Below are 12,898 nucleotides of genomic sequence, written 5' to 3' on the forward strand. Positions count from 1 at the left end.
ATCCTCTTCCCGTCTGGCTTCGGAAGTGGGACCTTCTGTTCTGGAGAGCCACGTGCGCCGCGGCGACACGCTCGCCCCTGCCCGTCTGAGGTGTGGCTCGAGGTCAGAACTCCACATTTTGACCTGCCTAGACTAGCGGAGTTTTTGGAACCACGTTTTATCTTTGGGAAATGCATCTGCACTGAACTTGACTAGGTAAAAATAATAACTTTTTTTCATGGCTAAGATGTTTTCTTAAATTTAATCACAATCCAAAGAACCACATACTATGCCGTCCAAAACATAACACGTTTATTTTTAGTAACAAAAGTTTAACAACAGACTGTGCTCTGAAGGCGTATATTAAATAGTTCTAAGGAAAGTTACCGTATGGACAAGGCTGCTTTTTGTGTTCAGGAACGATAGGTTTCTTCCTCAGAAAATTATCCAGGCTGGGGCCGTGTCTGCCAAGAGGGTCATCAGGGGGCATGAACCTGTCAAGGATAGAATGAAAAGTGATCTCTGAGTAGGAGGTTGATAATTTAATTCTGAAGACAGAAGGTAGAGACTGATTCACTCTAAGGACTTCAAAACATTTTTTTTTTTTTTTAGAGATTTTATTTATTTATTTGACAGAGATCACAAGCAGGCAGAGAGAGAGAGAGAGAGACAGAGAAGGAAGGAGGCTCCCTGCTGAGCAGGGAGCCCAATGTGGGGCTCGATCCCAGGACCCTGAGATCATGACCTCAGCTGAAGGCAGAGGATTTAACCCACTGAGCCACCCAGGTGCCCCTAAAACATTTTCCATAAGTCTTTTGATTCAGTGTCTATGGGGTAAAGAATCTCAGTACACAGAATTTCCTTAATGAGCACAAAAGTGAAACATGTCAAGCTGAACTTGTATTGGTTTTAACTCAAGTTTTGAGCTTTGCATGTTCTCATGAATTCTTTCTTCCTGCCAGCCTCGGGATTCTGTAAGGACCTCAGAAAACAGCACCAGGCCATTTTAGGAGGGCACTGTGAGCCTCGATCCTGTCCAGGACAGAGGCCGGGTGAGCAAGGAGCAGCGGACAGGAAGATGGACATCGGCCCAACCCCGGTTCAGGCCCGAGGCCGTGCATACCCCCTCGCCTGTCTTCCGGACAGTGGTCCCTTCAGGTATTAATTTCTGCAGATTAATACACTTTCCTAATTAGCGGACTTTGATCTGAGCTCACACGGCACAGTTGAGACTGCCCATTCTCTTTGTGCCTCGGCAGAGATGGACAAAATCTCCCGGACACAGGAGTTCCCAGCCTGCACAGCACGACAGGAAGGAGTTATAGCTGAGGAGTTGTGCTACTTGTGAGATCAGTGGTAGAACCTGAAATGGGCCAAGCAGTTACCCAGAAAATGTGAATGTTAGACCAACTCTTATGGGAGCATCAACGTGGCAGCATTATTAAGAACAGAAGAGTCACTCAATCCTATGACCTGAATACAATTATTTTTCATTTATGTGTTGCATTTGAGTCATTTCTGTATGCATACACATGTCCCAAACACAAATATAATTTTGTGTTTTGTCTTTTTAACACATAAATGTCCATGTTCCTCAAGAGACTTCATGCTCCTAATCAAAGAGCCAGAGAAAATTCTACTAGGTGCAGAGTGGCTTAACCAACTTCTCTGCTGTAGCTTTAGCTGCCTCTGAATTGTTGCAATTATAAAAAATACAGAAATGAACCTATCTGGTCTTTTTCCCTCAGATATACTCCCAGAAAGGAGATGATGGGCCTGAGAGGGTACGCATATTTCCAAGGCTTCTGCTGACCCACAGCAAACTGTGTGAACAGTTTTGTTCCATCTTTAACAGCACAAAGCACATGCAAAAATATTTCTGTGAATTAAATGGGTGAAAGACAGGCTCTTTGTAGATTTAGCTTGCATTTTTGATTACCAACAGGTGAATCTGCCCCCCTCATTTGTGAATACACTTATCTCTCAGGAGACTGCTTTTATATGGTGCTCTGCCCATTTACCAACTCCAGTGGTGACTGGAGTCTTAGCACTGGAATAGAATTTAAAAAATCACATAATTTAAAAATAGATTTAAGGCTCTGGGTAGCTTTGGAAAGGCAGTGTCTTGGGGGTTGATCTGTTCTAGAACCATCCCTCCCCGTTCTGACAGACGGGCCGTGTGCGCGCCCTGCCATGTGGGCCCTGTCCCTCCTACATGGCTTCTTTCCTCCCACGGAGGAGCAGAGGGCGAGTCAGCCACGGGAAGAGACGTGTCTTGGGTCTGGTCCATGGCCGGCGGGGCGAGCGCTCAGGCCACAGCTGGCCCGGATGGCCAGGGCGGCGGGACCCCCAGGGGTCCGTGAGCGGGGTCACTTACTTGTCGTTGACGAAGGAGTACATCAACAGTCGCTCATCTATGAACTTCTTCCACTCGGGTTTCTCGTTGGCCAGGTCCCTGTAGTTGTCATTGGACACGATGATCCCATCTGACTCAAAAGCCAGCTTCACGATGAACCGGTCATCGTAGCACACCACGCGTCTGCCCTGCACGCGCCGCGACGGTGTGAACACCAGGATTTTCTCCTTCTCTAACTTCCGCAGGATTTCCTGATCTGCAAGGACAAGTGGGGCCGACTGTCAGGAGTGAGGACATCCCTAACACGGAGGGCGACGTGCATACGATGTGACTTTTATGAGAGGGACTGGACTGATGCCATCATTTCACCGGGGATATGATTTACAGCACATATTTAACTCCCAGTATTTTTCCTTGAGGACTACGGTAATAAAGCCTTTAAAAACAGCCCCCAAGGTGACTAAACATGGCTTCAAACTTTAACAGGATAAACATCAGCTTGCTCAATGGTGTCTTCCGGCTGTTCTGACAACACAGCCGTTGGGGCTCAGGGGTGCACTCCCCTCCCCCCGCCAAACCCCGTTGATTCTGTCCTATTTTCTGACGAGGGGAGGGGACGGGGGAAGAGTTCGAGAAGCGGGAGCAAAAGTCACTGAGGTGGCAGGAGAAGAGTCTGAGTTTGCGGAAGGGTCATGGAGGCAGGGAAGTCACAACTGTTAGACGTGATTGGTGCATGTTTTGTGTCCTTTCCCGGGACACATGTGGCGACAAGTGCTGCGTCCTCCCCGAGGGTGGGCTGCGGGAAGAGCTTAGAAGTGACTAGCCAGGGAGGCGGCCCCGGCGGAGTGAGGAGAGCTAGAGGGAGGCGCCTGCGGTCTTCTGTGGGCAACGCTCACAGCACCCAGGACGAACTCCGACTTGTTTAGTAGCTTCCCCCTCCCCCCACAAGGGGCTGGGGTTTCTACTTTGATTAATGATAAAAATGCTCTCTCTACCTTGCCTTCTTCCTGCTTTGGTTCTTCTAGCTCCTGTCTTTCTATTGTACATTCTGGCCCAGGATCATGAGGTTGTGATTTTTTTTTTTAAAGATTTTATTTATTTAATTGACAGAGATCACAAGTAGACAGGCAGGCAGAGAAAGAGGAAGGGAAACAGGCTCCCCGCTGAGCAGAGAGCCCGATGTGGGGCTCGATCCCAGGACCCTGAGATCATGACCTTAGCCGAAGGCAGAGGCTTAACCCACTGAGCCACCCAGGCACCTCATGTTTTTTTGTTTTTTTTTTTTTAAATGTTTGTTAACTGGAATTGCTAACTTTTAAAAAACCTCTGTCTTCAGGGCCTGGATGTGGCGGGCCTGTGCTAGAGTGTCACATATCAGTGGCCACCAACATTAAGAATAGCTTCTTCTCAGGAAGTTGTCCGTCATGGGACAGGCATGCAGACTAGGTAAGCAAGGGTTGTAATCACCCCGCAGGGTGGCGGGGGTGAGCCAGGGTCCCGGGAAGGGAACAGAAGCGGGATTAGGGGGCGGCTGGCTCCCAAGCTGGCATGGAGATTTCATGATGTCCCGACATGATTTCATCCAGGCCAGAACTTTGGTTTAGAAAAGCAGCAGAGTAGAACTGGAGGACGTGTGGGTGTTAGAAGCGGCAAATCATAGGTAAATCTCAGGTTCTGGCATTTTCTCTATCTGGCAGTCCTACCGTATTGAGCCTCCGATGCAGTCAGGAAGGTGGAAGTCAGGGAGCTGTGACAGGGACAAGCACAGAGCACAGCGTCTCCCAAGCTCTCAACACTGTTCGGCTGCACTTTAACAGACATCGTTACAGAAGACCCGGACACACCCCAAAGCTCCGTCTCAGCTACAGGATTTGTCCTAAGTAAGTATTTCTGTGTGTTGCCCTGATCAATGAGACGTGGGGCCTGCCCTCAAAATGTTTGTTCCCACTAGCGCTCTGCCCGGGAGCAGAGCCGGAGCTAGTCGTGTCCGGAGAGTGAACGCGTGGGGCACTTCGAGACGGCGCTTCTGGGTCTTCCGGGTTAGCCACTGCGTTCAGGAAGCAGCCATGCTACTTTATTTGCGGGAGTGTTTGCTCATACATGATAGGCCACGAAGTGATCATAGAAAAATGGTCAACATCACCTTGCTTAATTTGCTTTTTCTAGGATAGCTAATGAGGTAAAAAGGACACCAGTCAGGGTCAGTAATCCTAACTGACATAGATCCGGGTTCAGTAGGGCTACTAAGTGGAACCGAATCTCCTTCCCAGCACAGCACCTGACCTGGAGCTCCGTGCTTGTAAGATAGGTGTTATCTTGCTGGAAAAGAGTGCTATTCGGAATCCCCATGGGAGAGCCTGAAAATATGGTCAAGTTTCCTTTTTTGTACAGTGAAAAATAATGGACTACTCTATTTACCAGGTTTTAGCTGGTTGAAGGTTTTAGTTGGAACACCTTTGAGCAGCCCTTAAATAAGGCAGGGGTTAGGGTGCTGACCCCCTTACTTTTGGACCCCCTCCAGAACTTAACCACTGTGTAGAAGCCACATCTTTTATGTTATGTGTATTTTATATCTTTACATCTTAAAGTCAGCTAGAAAGAAAATGTTACAAAGAAAATCGTAAGCAAAAATATGTTTACAGTACTGTACGGTAAAAAGTCCATTTCTCTGTTGGTCAAGGGTCAGGTCGAGTGGTGTGGTCCAGAGCCCTGGTGTGCGGCTATGTTAAAAATTAAACTGAGACACACCTGTCATGCCCGTGATCATTTTACCTTCTTTCCAATCATTTACATGTTCAAATATTTTCTCCTTTTCGATTTGTTTTTCCCCCTGACTTTACTCTAAGTTCCTTGAGCAAAATTAGGAAAGTAAGGGGAAATACTCAGAAGGAGGGAAACATAAAACCTCATAAAGAGTGACAGAGTCACTGTCAGTAATTGACAGTCAATTACTGGGACTGCCTTGGCATATTTCCTTCTAGTCATTCTCTGTGTATTTCTGTTCTTGCCTCTGCTTAAATATGCATGTGTGTACGTGTGTACATGTACGTGCAACACAATAAAACTTTTATGGAAAAGCACACTTCCTCAGCTCATGAGAAATTCTGCCTAAATATTCTAAATACTCAAACCATTATAGTGAATGTACGGTTCATTTCCGGTTTTTTTTTCTATTTCAAGTAATCATGCACTGAATGTCTTTATGGTCGTAAATCTTTGCCTGTAACTCTGCTTATTTTCTGAGGAAGTATGCCTAGAAGGGGAACCAGCAAATCTAAGAATATTAATATTTTAAGACTCAACTGTTTTTTAGGATAGGTTGTAAAAATCTGTTTCCACAGCAGTGAAGGAAGAGCTCCTGGAGGCTTACCAGTTCTCCAATCTCTGCTGTTTTGGTGGGTGAAAAGTAAGAGTTGTTTAATTTGTCATTTCGTGAATTGCTTCTCTTATTGGGTCCTGCATTCTGTGTTGCCTGTTCCTACCATGTTACCATTTATATACGGGGGAGAGCCCGGAGTCTGCTTTCCCAGTGTCTATGAGCTCTTTAGACATTAAGGATGTGGATTCTTTGTTTCTTTTCTCCCTTAGGCAAATGAAAGTTCTCATTTTAAAGAAAACTTTCCAAAACACAGAAGCATACATTTTCATGCAATGAGACTTATCTTTTCCTTTGTCATTTCTACCAAAAATATTAACGTTAGTAAAGTTTTCCCCAGCCATGCAAAGACTACTCTTTCTGACGATTCTTCAACCATGCGGGATATGCCGTTACATGGAGGAAGATGAGGATCTAAATGTGTCTGTTTTTTCAGAGTGTTACCCAGGGTCTTGGTGCTCCTGGTTGAATTCTGGCACCTTCCTCCCTTGACAGTTAACATGGACTAGAAGTCTGATTGCACAGTTCTGACTCGAGCACGTCCTTATGCCAGCTCAAGTAATGACTTAATGATTAATCTTCCCTTCAGGTACGTGGCCTGTGCTCTCTGTTTTTGATTTGAAAAGTATAGTTCTCCTCATGCAGGTTCCTCCATTTCTGTTAATGTTGGAGGTGGACAGAGGGGGAGGGAACAGTTAACTTCACCAAAATGTTCAGCAATAATCACGAGCAGTTTCTGCCTAAAATGCACACATTTAAAAATGACAAAAGAACGCAAAATAGAGACACTTTATTGAGATGGAGTCCCTTCCTTCTACTTGACCCCAGAGAGCGGACCCCCAGGGGCCTGCCAGTGTGTTTTGAACTATGTTACTGATTTTATACTGCAGATGAGAAGCAGAGGTGGCTCAGAATTTTAACCAAGGTCTCCTGACTCCTAGGCATGTCCCAAAGTCACAACTTTACAAAATCTGAAGTAAAAAGCTTCCAAATCACAAAAGGAAAACCAAAAACCCCAAACCACTGGTTTACGGAGCAAGGATCTTACTGCTTTCTTATCGCAGCAGCGAGTCTGTAAAGACCAGCAACGCTGAGGTCTCGCCGCGGGGAACGGGGCGGTCACACAGACCAAGTAAACAGAGGGACATCTTCGGCAGCGCGACACCTGACTGTGTCCGACGGCCCGCCCAGGGAAGGTCCGAGGCTGCGAGCAGACCGCTCACAGGGCTTACCTGTGATGAGAGCATCGGGTCGGGACTGCTCTTTTCTCCAAGCCGGAACAAAAACTGTAACATCTTTGTGGCCTCTTTCCAAAAACCAGTCCACTGCCAACTTGATTCCCCGGCAGGAAAATACTTCTTTGTTTCCATGGCTGAAAGGTGATTTTAGAACACGTAAGACACCACACAATCTAAATTCAACTCAATTCAAATCTGTAAGCAGAAATGGCCACTTAATTGCAAAAGTAATGGACTTCAAATTTAAGACGGAATAGTACAGCTCAGAGAAACACTGAGAGATCCCGGAAAGGCGAGGCTCTGTGGGGAAAATTGGGATCATCATTGTGGGGAGAATAGAGTGAGTTTTTCAATATCAAGTTGTAAAGGCTAACTGGTCTGAAGCGACAAGCTCTGTTTAATCAGGAGGGGCAGACAAGGAAGGGGTCTCCACCCCAGCCAGAACTTCTGTCAGATGTGAAAAGAAGCCACCTAGGAAGAACCCCTGTGAATGGAAATTTATGTTCACAATGCTTACGTTGCCTGTCAGAAGAGCTTCCCATGTCCTTTAATGAAAAGATACCTGTTTTTTTTTTTTAAAGATTTTATTTATTTATTTGACAGACAGAGATCACAAGTAGGCAGAGAGAGAGAGAGAAGCAGGCTCCCTGCTGAGCAGAGAGCCCGATGCGGAACTCGATCCCAGGACCCTGAGATCAGGACCTGAGCCGAAGGCAGCGGCTTAACCCACTGAGCCACCCAGGCGCCCCGAAAAGACACCTGGTTTTAACGTATCGTGTCGGACGAGGATTAACGATGACAAAAGGGCACTCAAAATTGGATTACGCAGTCTTCGTGCCCTCGTGCCCCTGAGGAAACGGTCAGATGAAAGCGCCGTCACTCAATTATCTAGCACCAGGCTCTGCCTGTGCACTTGAACCTAAGAAGTACAAAATTAACATCGATTCTAATGGTTTTAAAAGAAATAGTCTCCTCCTCTGAATGTAGCAACTGTTTTTATATTTTTTTCAGCTGGAGTTCCATAATGGAGACAGATCTTCTTTACTTCTCTGGGCCGAGGAGGGTTGAGTAAGGTAAGTAAAGGCTCTGTTAATTTTTAGCACAAATCAAATATTAGGTATATTAACACATTCTACTAAACCCCTGGGAAGGACTAGAACCATCTAAATAATCATTTTAAGGACAAAACAGAGACAGACCAACTTGCTTTGTACATCCTGAGGCCTCCAAATGCAAACCACTAGATGGTTTGTGCTCCATAGGATGGTCCAGGGCAAGGGGAGGGGTGGACTCAGATGCTGGGGAAGTTTGAGAGGGAAGAACCAGGGCAGGGCAAGTTTGAGGTCCTAGCTCCTCGGTCAAGTCAGTCTACTGGATGCCCTGCCAATGCCCAGCAGACGACACACAGTGATGTAGAGTTTCATAGCAAATACTGAAACTGGCCTTCTGAAAAACTTCACAAAACACTGGTATCAGTTCTTGAGAGAATCAATTTATTATTTCTAACTACAAACATTCCCGGAAACAGATATTTTTATTTTGTATTAATGCTCTGAAATCTAAGTGTATTGTGCCTTGCTTGTTGTTAATGACATGTGGTTTCCTGAGGCTTGAGCATTTAACTGCTTCTGGGTCTAAAGAGAGCACTGCGGGGCGCCTGGGTGGCTCAGTGGGTTAAGCCGCTGCCTTCGGCTCAGGTCATGATCTCAGGGTCCTGGGATCGAGTCCCGCATCGGGCTCTCTGCTCAGCAGGGAGCCTGCTTCCTCTCTCTCTCTGCCTGCCTCTCTGCCTACTTGTGATCGCTGTCTGTCAAATAAATAAATAAATAATCTTAAAAAAAAAAAAGCACTGCGTCCGCACTTTCTCCCAGTGACTTCACTTGGGAAGGGAAATGGTCACATCTGACTCACCACAAGATAAGATCTAATGTTCACAAAATGTGTGGCAACAGCAAATCGTTTATAATCGTGGGACAGAGATTCTGTGGAGGCTGAAACAGGTATTAGCCCATGTGATGCTGACGGTGAGGGCTGTTCCTGCCCTCTCCGTGCCCCCAACCCTCCCCCACCCAACAGCAGCTCACAGGGAGAAAGCCCACAAGAGATGAGGGTGACACGGTGTGGGTGATACACAGATAGAGAGCCCCGGTTTCTGGGCGGTTGGGCCCATGCCTACCTCTGACCTTGTTCTTTGAGAAAAAAATACCTCCTTCGATTTAAGAAACTATAGTCAAGTTTTCTATCATTTATAGCTACACTAAAGTAAACTTGGAAAGCTCTATGGATATATTTTAAAAAGGAAAAACATTAGAAGGACAAAAAAGCTATCAAGTCATAGTAAAAAGAGAATTCACCAGGATGCTTTAATAATTGAGAACTGAGTCTCCAAATGAGTAATGCAAAAGATGACTCAATGAGTAGAAAGAAATCATTAATTGAATGATGAAACAGAAAATGTAGTAAGAAGACAGATCAATTACAAGATTGACCTAATGGACATAGACAAAGCCCTACACAAGATGAGAAATCATTTCAAATACATGTGGAAGACTTAGGAAATTGGCTATGTATTAGGCCCTAGAACAGATTTCCATAGACAGCAAAAAACTGTATCATATGGACAATATTCTTGGACAATGTTATTACCCTGAAGATACAAGGTTCTAGTTCAAACATTTGTATTGCTCTACACTAGCAAACCAACTAAAAATTTGAACTAAAAAATCCCATTTGTAGGGGTATCTGGGTGGCTCAGTCAGTTAAGCCGCACTCTTGATTTCAGTCCAGGTGATGATAGTAGGGTCCTAGGATCAAGCCCCGTGAGGGCTTTGTGCTCAGCAGGGAGACTGCATCAGGATTCTCTTTTTCCCTCTGTCTCCACTCCTTGCGCGTGCGCGCGCTCTCTCTAATAAATAAATCTTAAAAAAAAAAACCAACCCATTTATTAAAGTAACAAAAACTAAAATCTAAAGAGGAAAAAATAGACAAGAGCTTTATGTAGCAAACCAAAATGGAAAGCCTGTATTGAAGGGCATAAGTGAGGACTCGAGTGAAAGGAACAATAACATACTATTTTTATGAATGGCGAGACTATTTATGAAGCAGCAATTCTTAGATTAATCTGTTAAGTCCACCGCAATTCCAATAAGAGTCCTTAAAAGGGATTTTTAGGGAACCTGAGAGGCTCATCATAAAATTAGAATGGGAAAACAATAGACAAAGAATGGCTGAACCGAAGAGGAGGAACTGTCCCATTAGCTGTCAAAACGTAGTATAAAAATACAGAAATCCAATCGAGGTTATACTGATACAGGCAAAAATTAAAAAAAAAAATGTAACAGAAGAGTGAGCTGAAGGTAATACACGTATATAAGTGACATTAGAAATTAATGAAGCTGGACCATTTACCATGGTCCTAGGGCAACTGATTATTTACATGGAAAACAACTATTTTTATCTCCTATCATACACAAAAATGAATTAGAACAAAGATTTAAACATGAAAAATACTGTAAAGCTTTAAAAAGAAATTACAGGACACACATATTAGGATGGGGAAACACTTTTTTAAAAAAACATTTCATTTTAGAGCATGTGCACATGTGCAAGTGGTCGGGGGAGGAGGGTGTAGAGGGAGAGGAAGAGAGGATCTTCAGCCGACTGTGCTGTGCACGGAGCCCCAAATGGGGCTTGAGCCCATAACCTGAGAGCAGGACGAGTTGGAACCCAGAGTCAGAGGTTTAACTGACTGAGCCCCCCAGGCGCCCTGCTGGGGAAATACTACAGAAGACGCACAGCCATGTGCTATCCAGGAAAAGAAGGACCGATTTGAGTACATAAAGCTTTACGCAAAAGAATAAACAAAAATGCCGTAGATTGGGACAAGGTATTTGCAATGTGTAGGACCAAAGACGAGGCTGGTGCTCAGACGATATAAAGTATTCCTACACACGGAGAAGGGTAACCATTTTTTTTTTTAAGGCAAAAGATATGAACAGTGAATTCACAGAAGAAGAAACCCAAATGACCAACGAACATATGAAAAGATGCTCAATAGTGAAGACATGCAAATTAAAACCAAAAATGAGACACCACTTCACACCCATCAGATTGGAAAAAATAAAGTCTGCAAACACCAGATGTTGCCAAGGATGTGTGAAAGGAGGAACTCAGACACTACAGGTGGGAGTGTAAATTGGTATAACTACCCGGGAGAACAGTGTGGCGGGGCTCTGTCAAGTTGACGGCGTGCTTTCTCTAAAACAGAGTAACCCATAGCCAGGTATAGTAACACCCCACACGAGTCTGAAATCAGATTTAACACAATTAGCAACTGGTTGTCATGCTTGACCCTCACTAGAAGCGCACATGGGGCGAGGAGAGGCAGGCGAGTGTGGAAGTGCACAGCGGGGCTCTTGAGTCTGTGACACTTTTCCAGCCCATCTTCTCCCGATCAGACCAAGGAAAAGAGCGCTAACCACAAAATCCTTGGAATGGTTGCTGTTGCCTTGCTACCAAGGCCCAGAATCATCCCCCCAAACACTGAAAGCCCAAGCAGGTAACTGACAGGCGGTTCCAAACTGGAGATGGGACTTGTACAGACTAGGAGAGCTTAGGAGACTGAACTTATCTCCCCTTCCTGAGGCGTGTTCAAGGACATGCGTCACCATGTGTGCTGGACAGGATGCTTGTAGGAGGTTCTGACAAAGAATTATACCAACAGGACGTCAGAGCAAGCACGCTGTAGCTCCTGGTGCAAATGAACTGTCTGTTGAGTATTTACTAAAATAAGTAGGATGATGTTTAAGAACTGAAGTTTTAATTCCATATAAATAGAGAAGAAAATTCATTATAGTTCTGTAGTCACTTGTGGGCTCTGTCTGCATGCATTTTCTCAGTAGTAAAAATAGCTAATTCTATATTTATGAGCTGGCATGTTCCTTGGGCCGTGGTTTCTTTTTTATTTCAACAATTTGGCAATAAAGATGGTATACCTCATGTGAGTCCTTCTGATGCTGAATTGGCTGGAAGATTTGTGCCCTCCTTTGATTAGGTAAGAGACCCTGAATGTTCGATGAAACCTGTCCTGTTGAGTCAGTGGGATTGGGTTCCCGGGGACAATTCTAAATGCTCATGGAAAATTCTGAGTTCTTGTATAATACAAACTCAAAGTTTGCATGTGATTCTCCACTGGCTAAAATGGTAGAAGAATACAAGAAGTCTACCAGCAGATACCTTTCTTTAAAAGGCTTATTTTACTGTTGTGTTTGGAATATAAGCATGCTTATAAAAATCCTGCTTTGCGATGACCAGAGAAAGGCTCATCTGGAGTAGGGATTTTTAGGAAAACCCTACTTAGGGGAGCCTGGGTGGCTCAGTCATTAAGGGTCTACCTTCAGCTCAGGTCATGATCCCAGGGTCCTAGGCATTAGGATCCCTCCCCTGCGTATGCTCTCTGTCAAATGAATAAAATCTAACCCCCCCCCCCTGCAAAAAACAACAACAACAAAAAAACCTACTTAAAAGGATTACTGGTATCTTTGAATATCAGGAAGAAAAGAATGAACTGCGACAGCCATAAAGAATGCATTAAGAAACACTAAGCTCCTTCCTCCTGGTTCTCAAGCCTTCTTGCTGTTGCTTCTTCCTCCCCTAAGACCCCTTCACCTTCTTTGTCCAGGACTGAGAAGAAAGAGACGGTGACTTTTTGGAATGGCTACATCCCAATGGCTTTGGGGTCTGAGAATAACTTCCCTGCGGAAGAGAGAGACTTGCCAGCTTCACTTAACTGTTGTGATGTGAGCTCTGCCTCCAAGATCCCCTACATTCAACAGGCAAAACACAGCCAGGGAAGCAGAAATGATGAAGAAGAAGGAAAAAGGAGTCTTGAGAATTTGGATAAGAGACGTCCTAGATGAAAGCATGTGGCTAGCAAACCGCTGCCCCGAT

The 12,898-nt window shown here is 44.9% G+C and overlaps 1 protein-coding gene across 2 annotated transcripts in view; it reads right to left on the minus strand.

Annotated features, from left to right (window-relative positions):
* The window catches only part of ZC3H12C (zinc finger CCCH-type containing 12C), a 78,209-nt gene that overhangs the window by 7,435 nt on the left and 57,876 nt on the right, over positions 1-12,898 (minus strand). For both annotated transcript variants that reach the window (XM_044257687.1, XM_044257688.1), the window contains exons 3-5: positions 6,944-7,083; positions 2,357-2,591; positions 367-473 (exon numbers count right to left, since the gene is read on the minus strand). In XM_044257687.1, coding sequence (XP_044113622.1) covers positions 367-473; positions 2,357-2,591; positions 6,944-7,083 — 482 coding nt within the window. The remainder of the gene's footprint in view (positions 1-366; positions 474-2,356; positions 2,592-6,943; positions 7,084-12,898) is intronic.

Source organism: Neovison vison, chromosome 7 (genome assembly GCF_020171115.1).
Source record: "Neovison vison isolate M4711 chromosome 7, ASM_NN_V1, whole genome shotgun sequence".
Lineage (NCBI taxonomy): Eukaryota > Metazoa > Chordata > Mammalia > Carnivora > Mustelidae > Neogale > Neogale vison.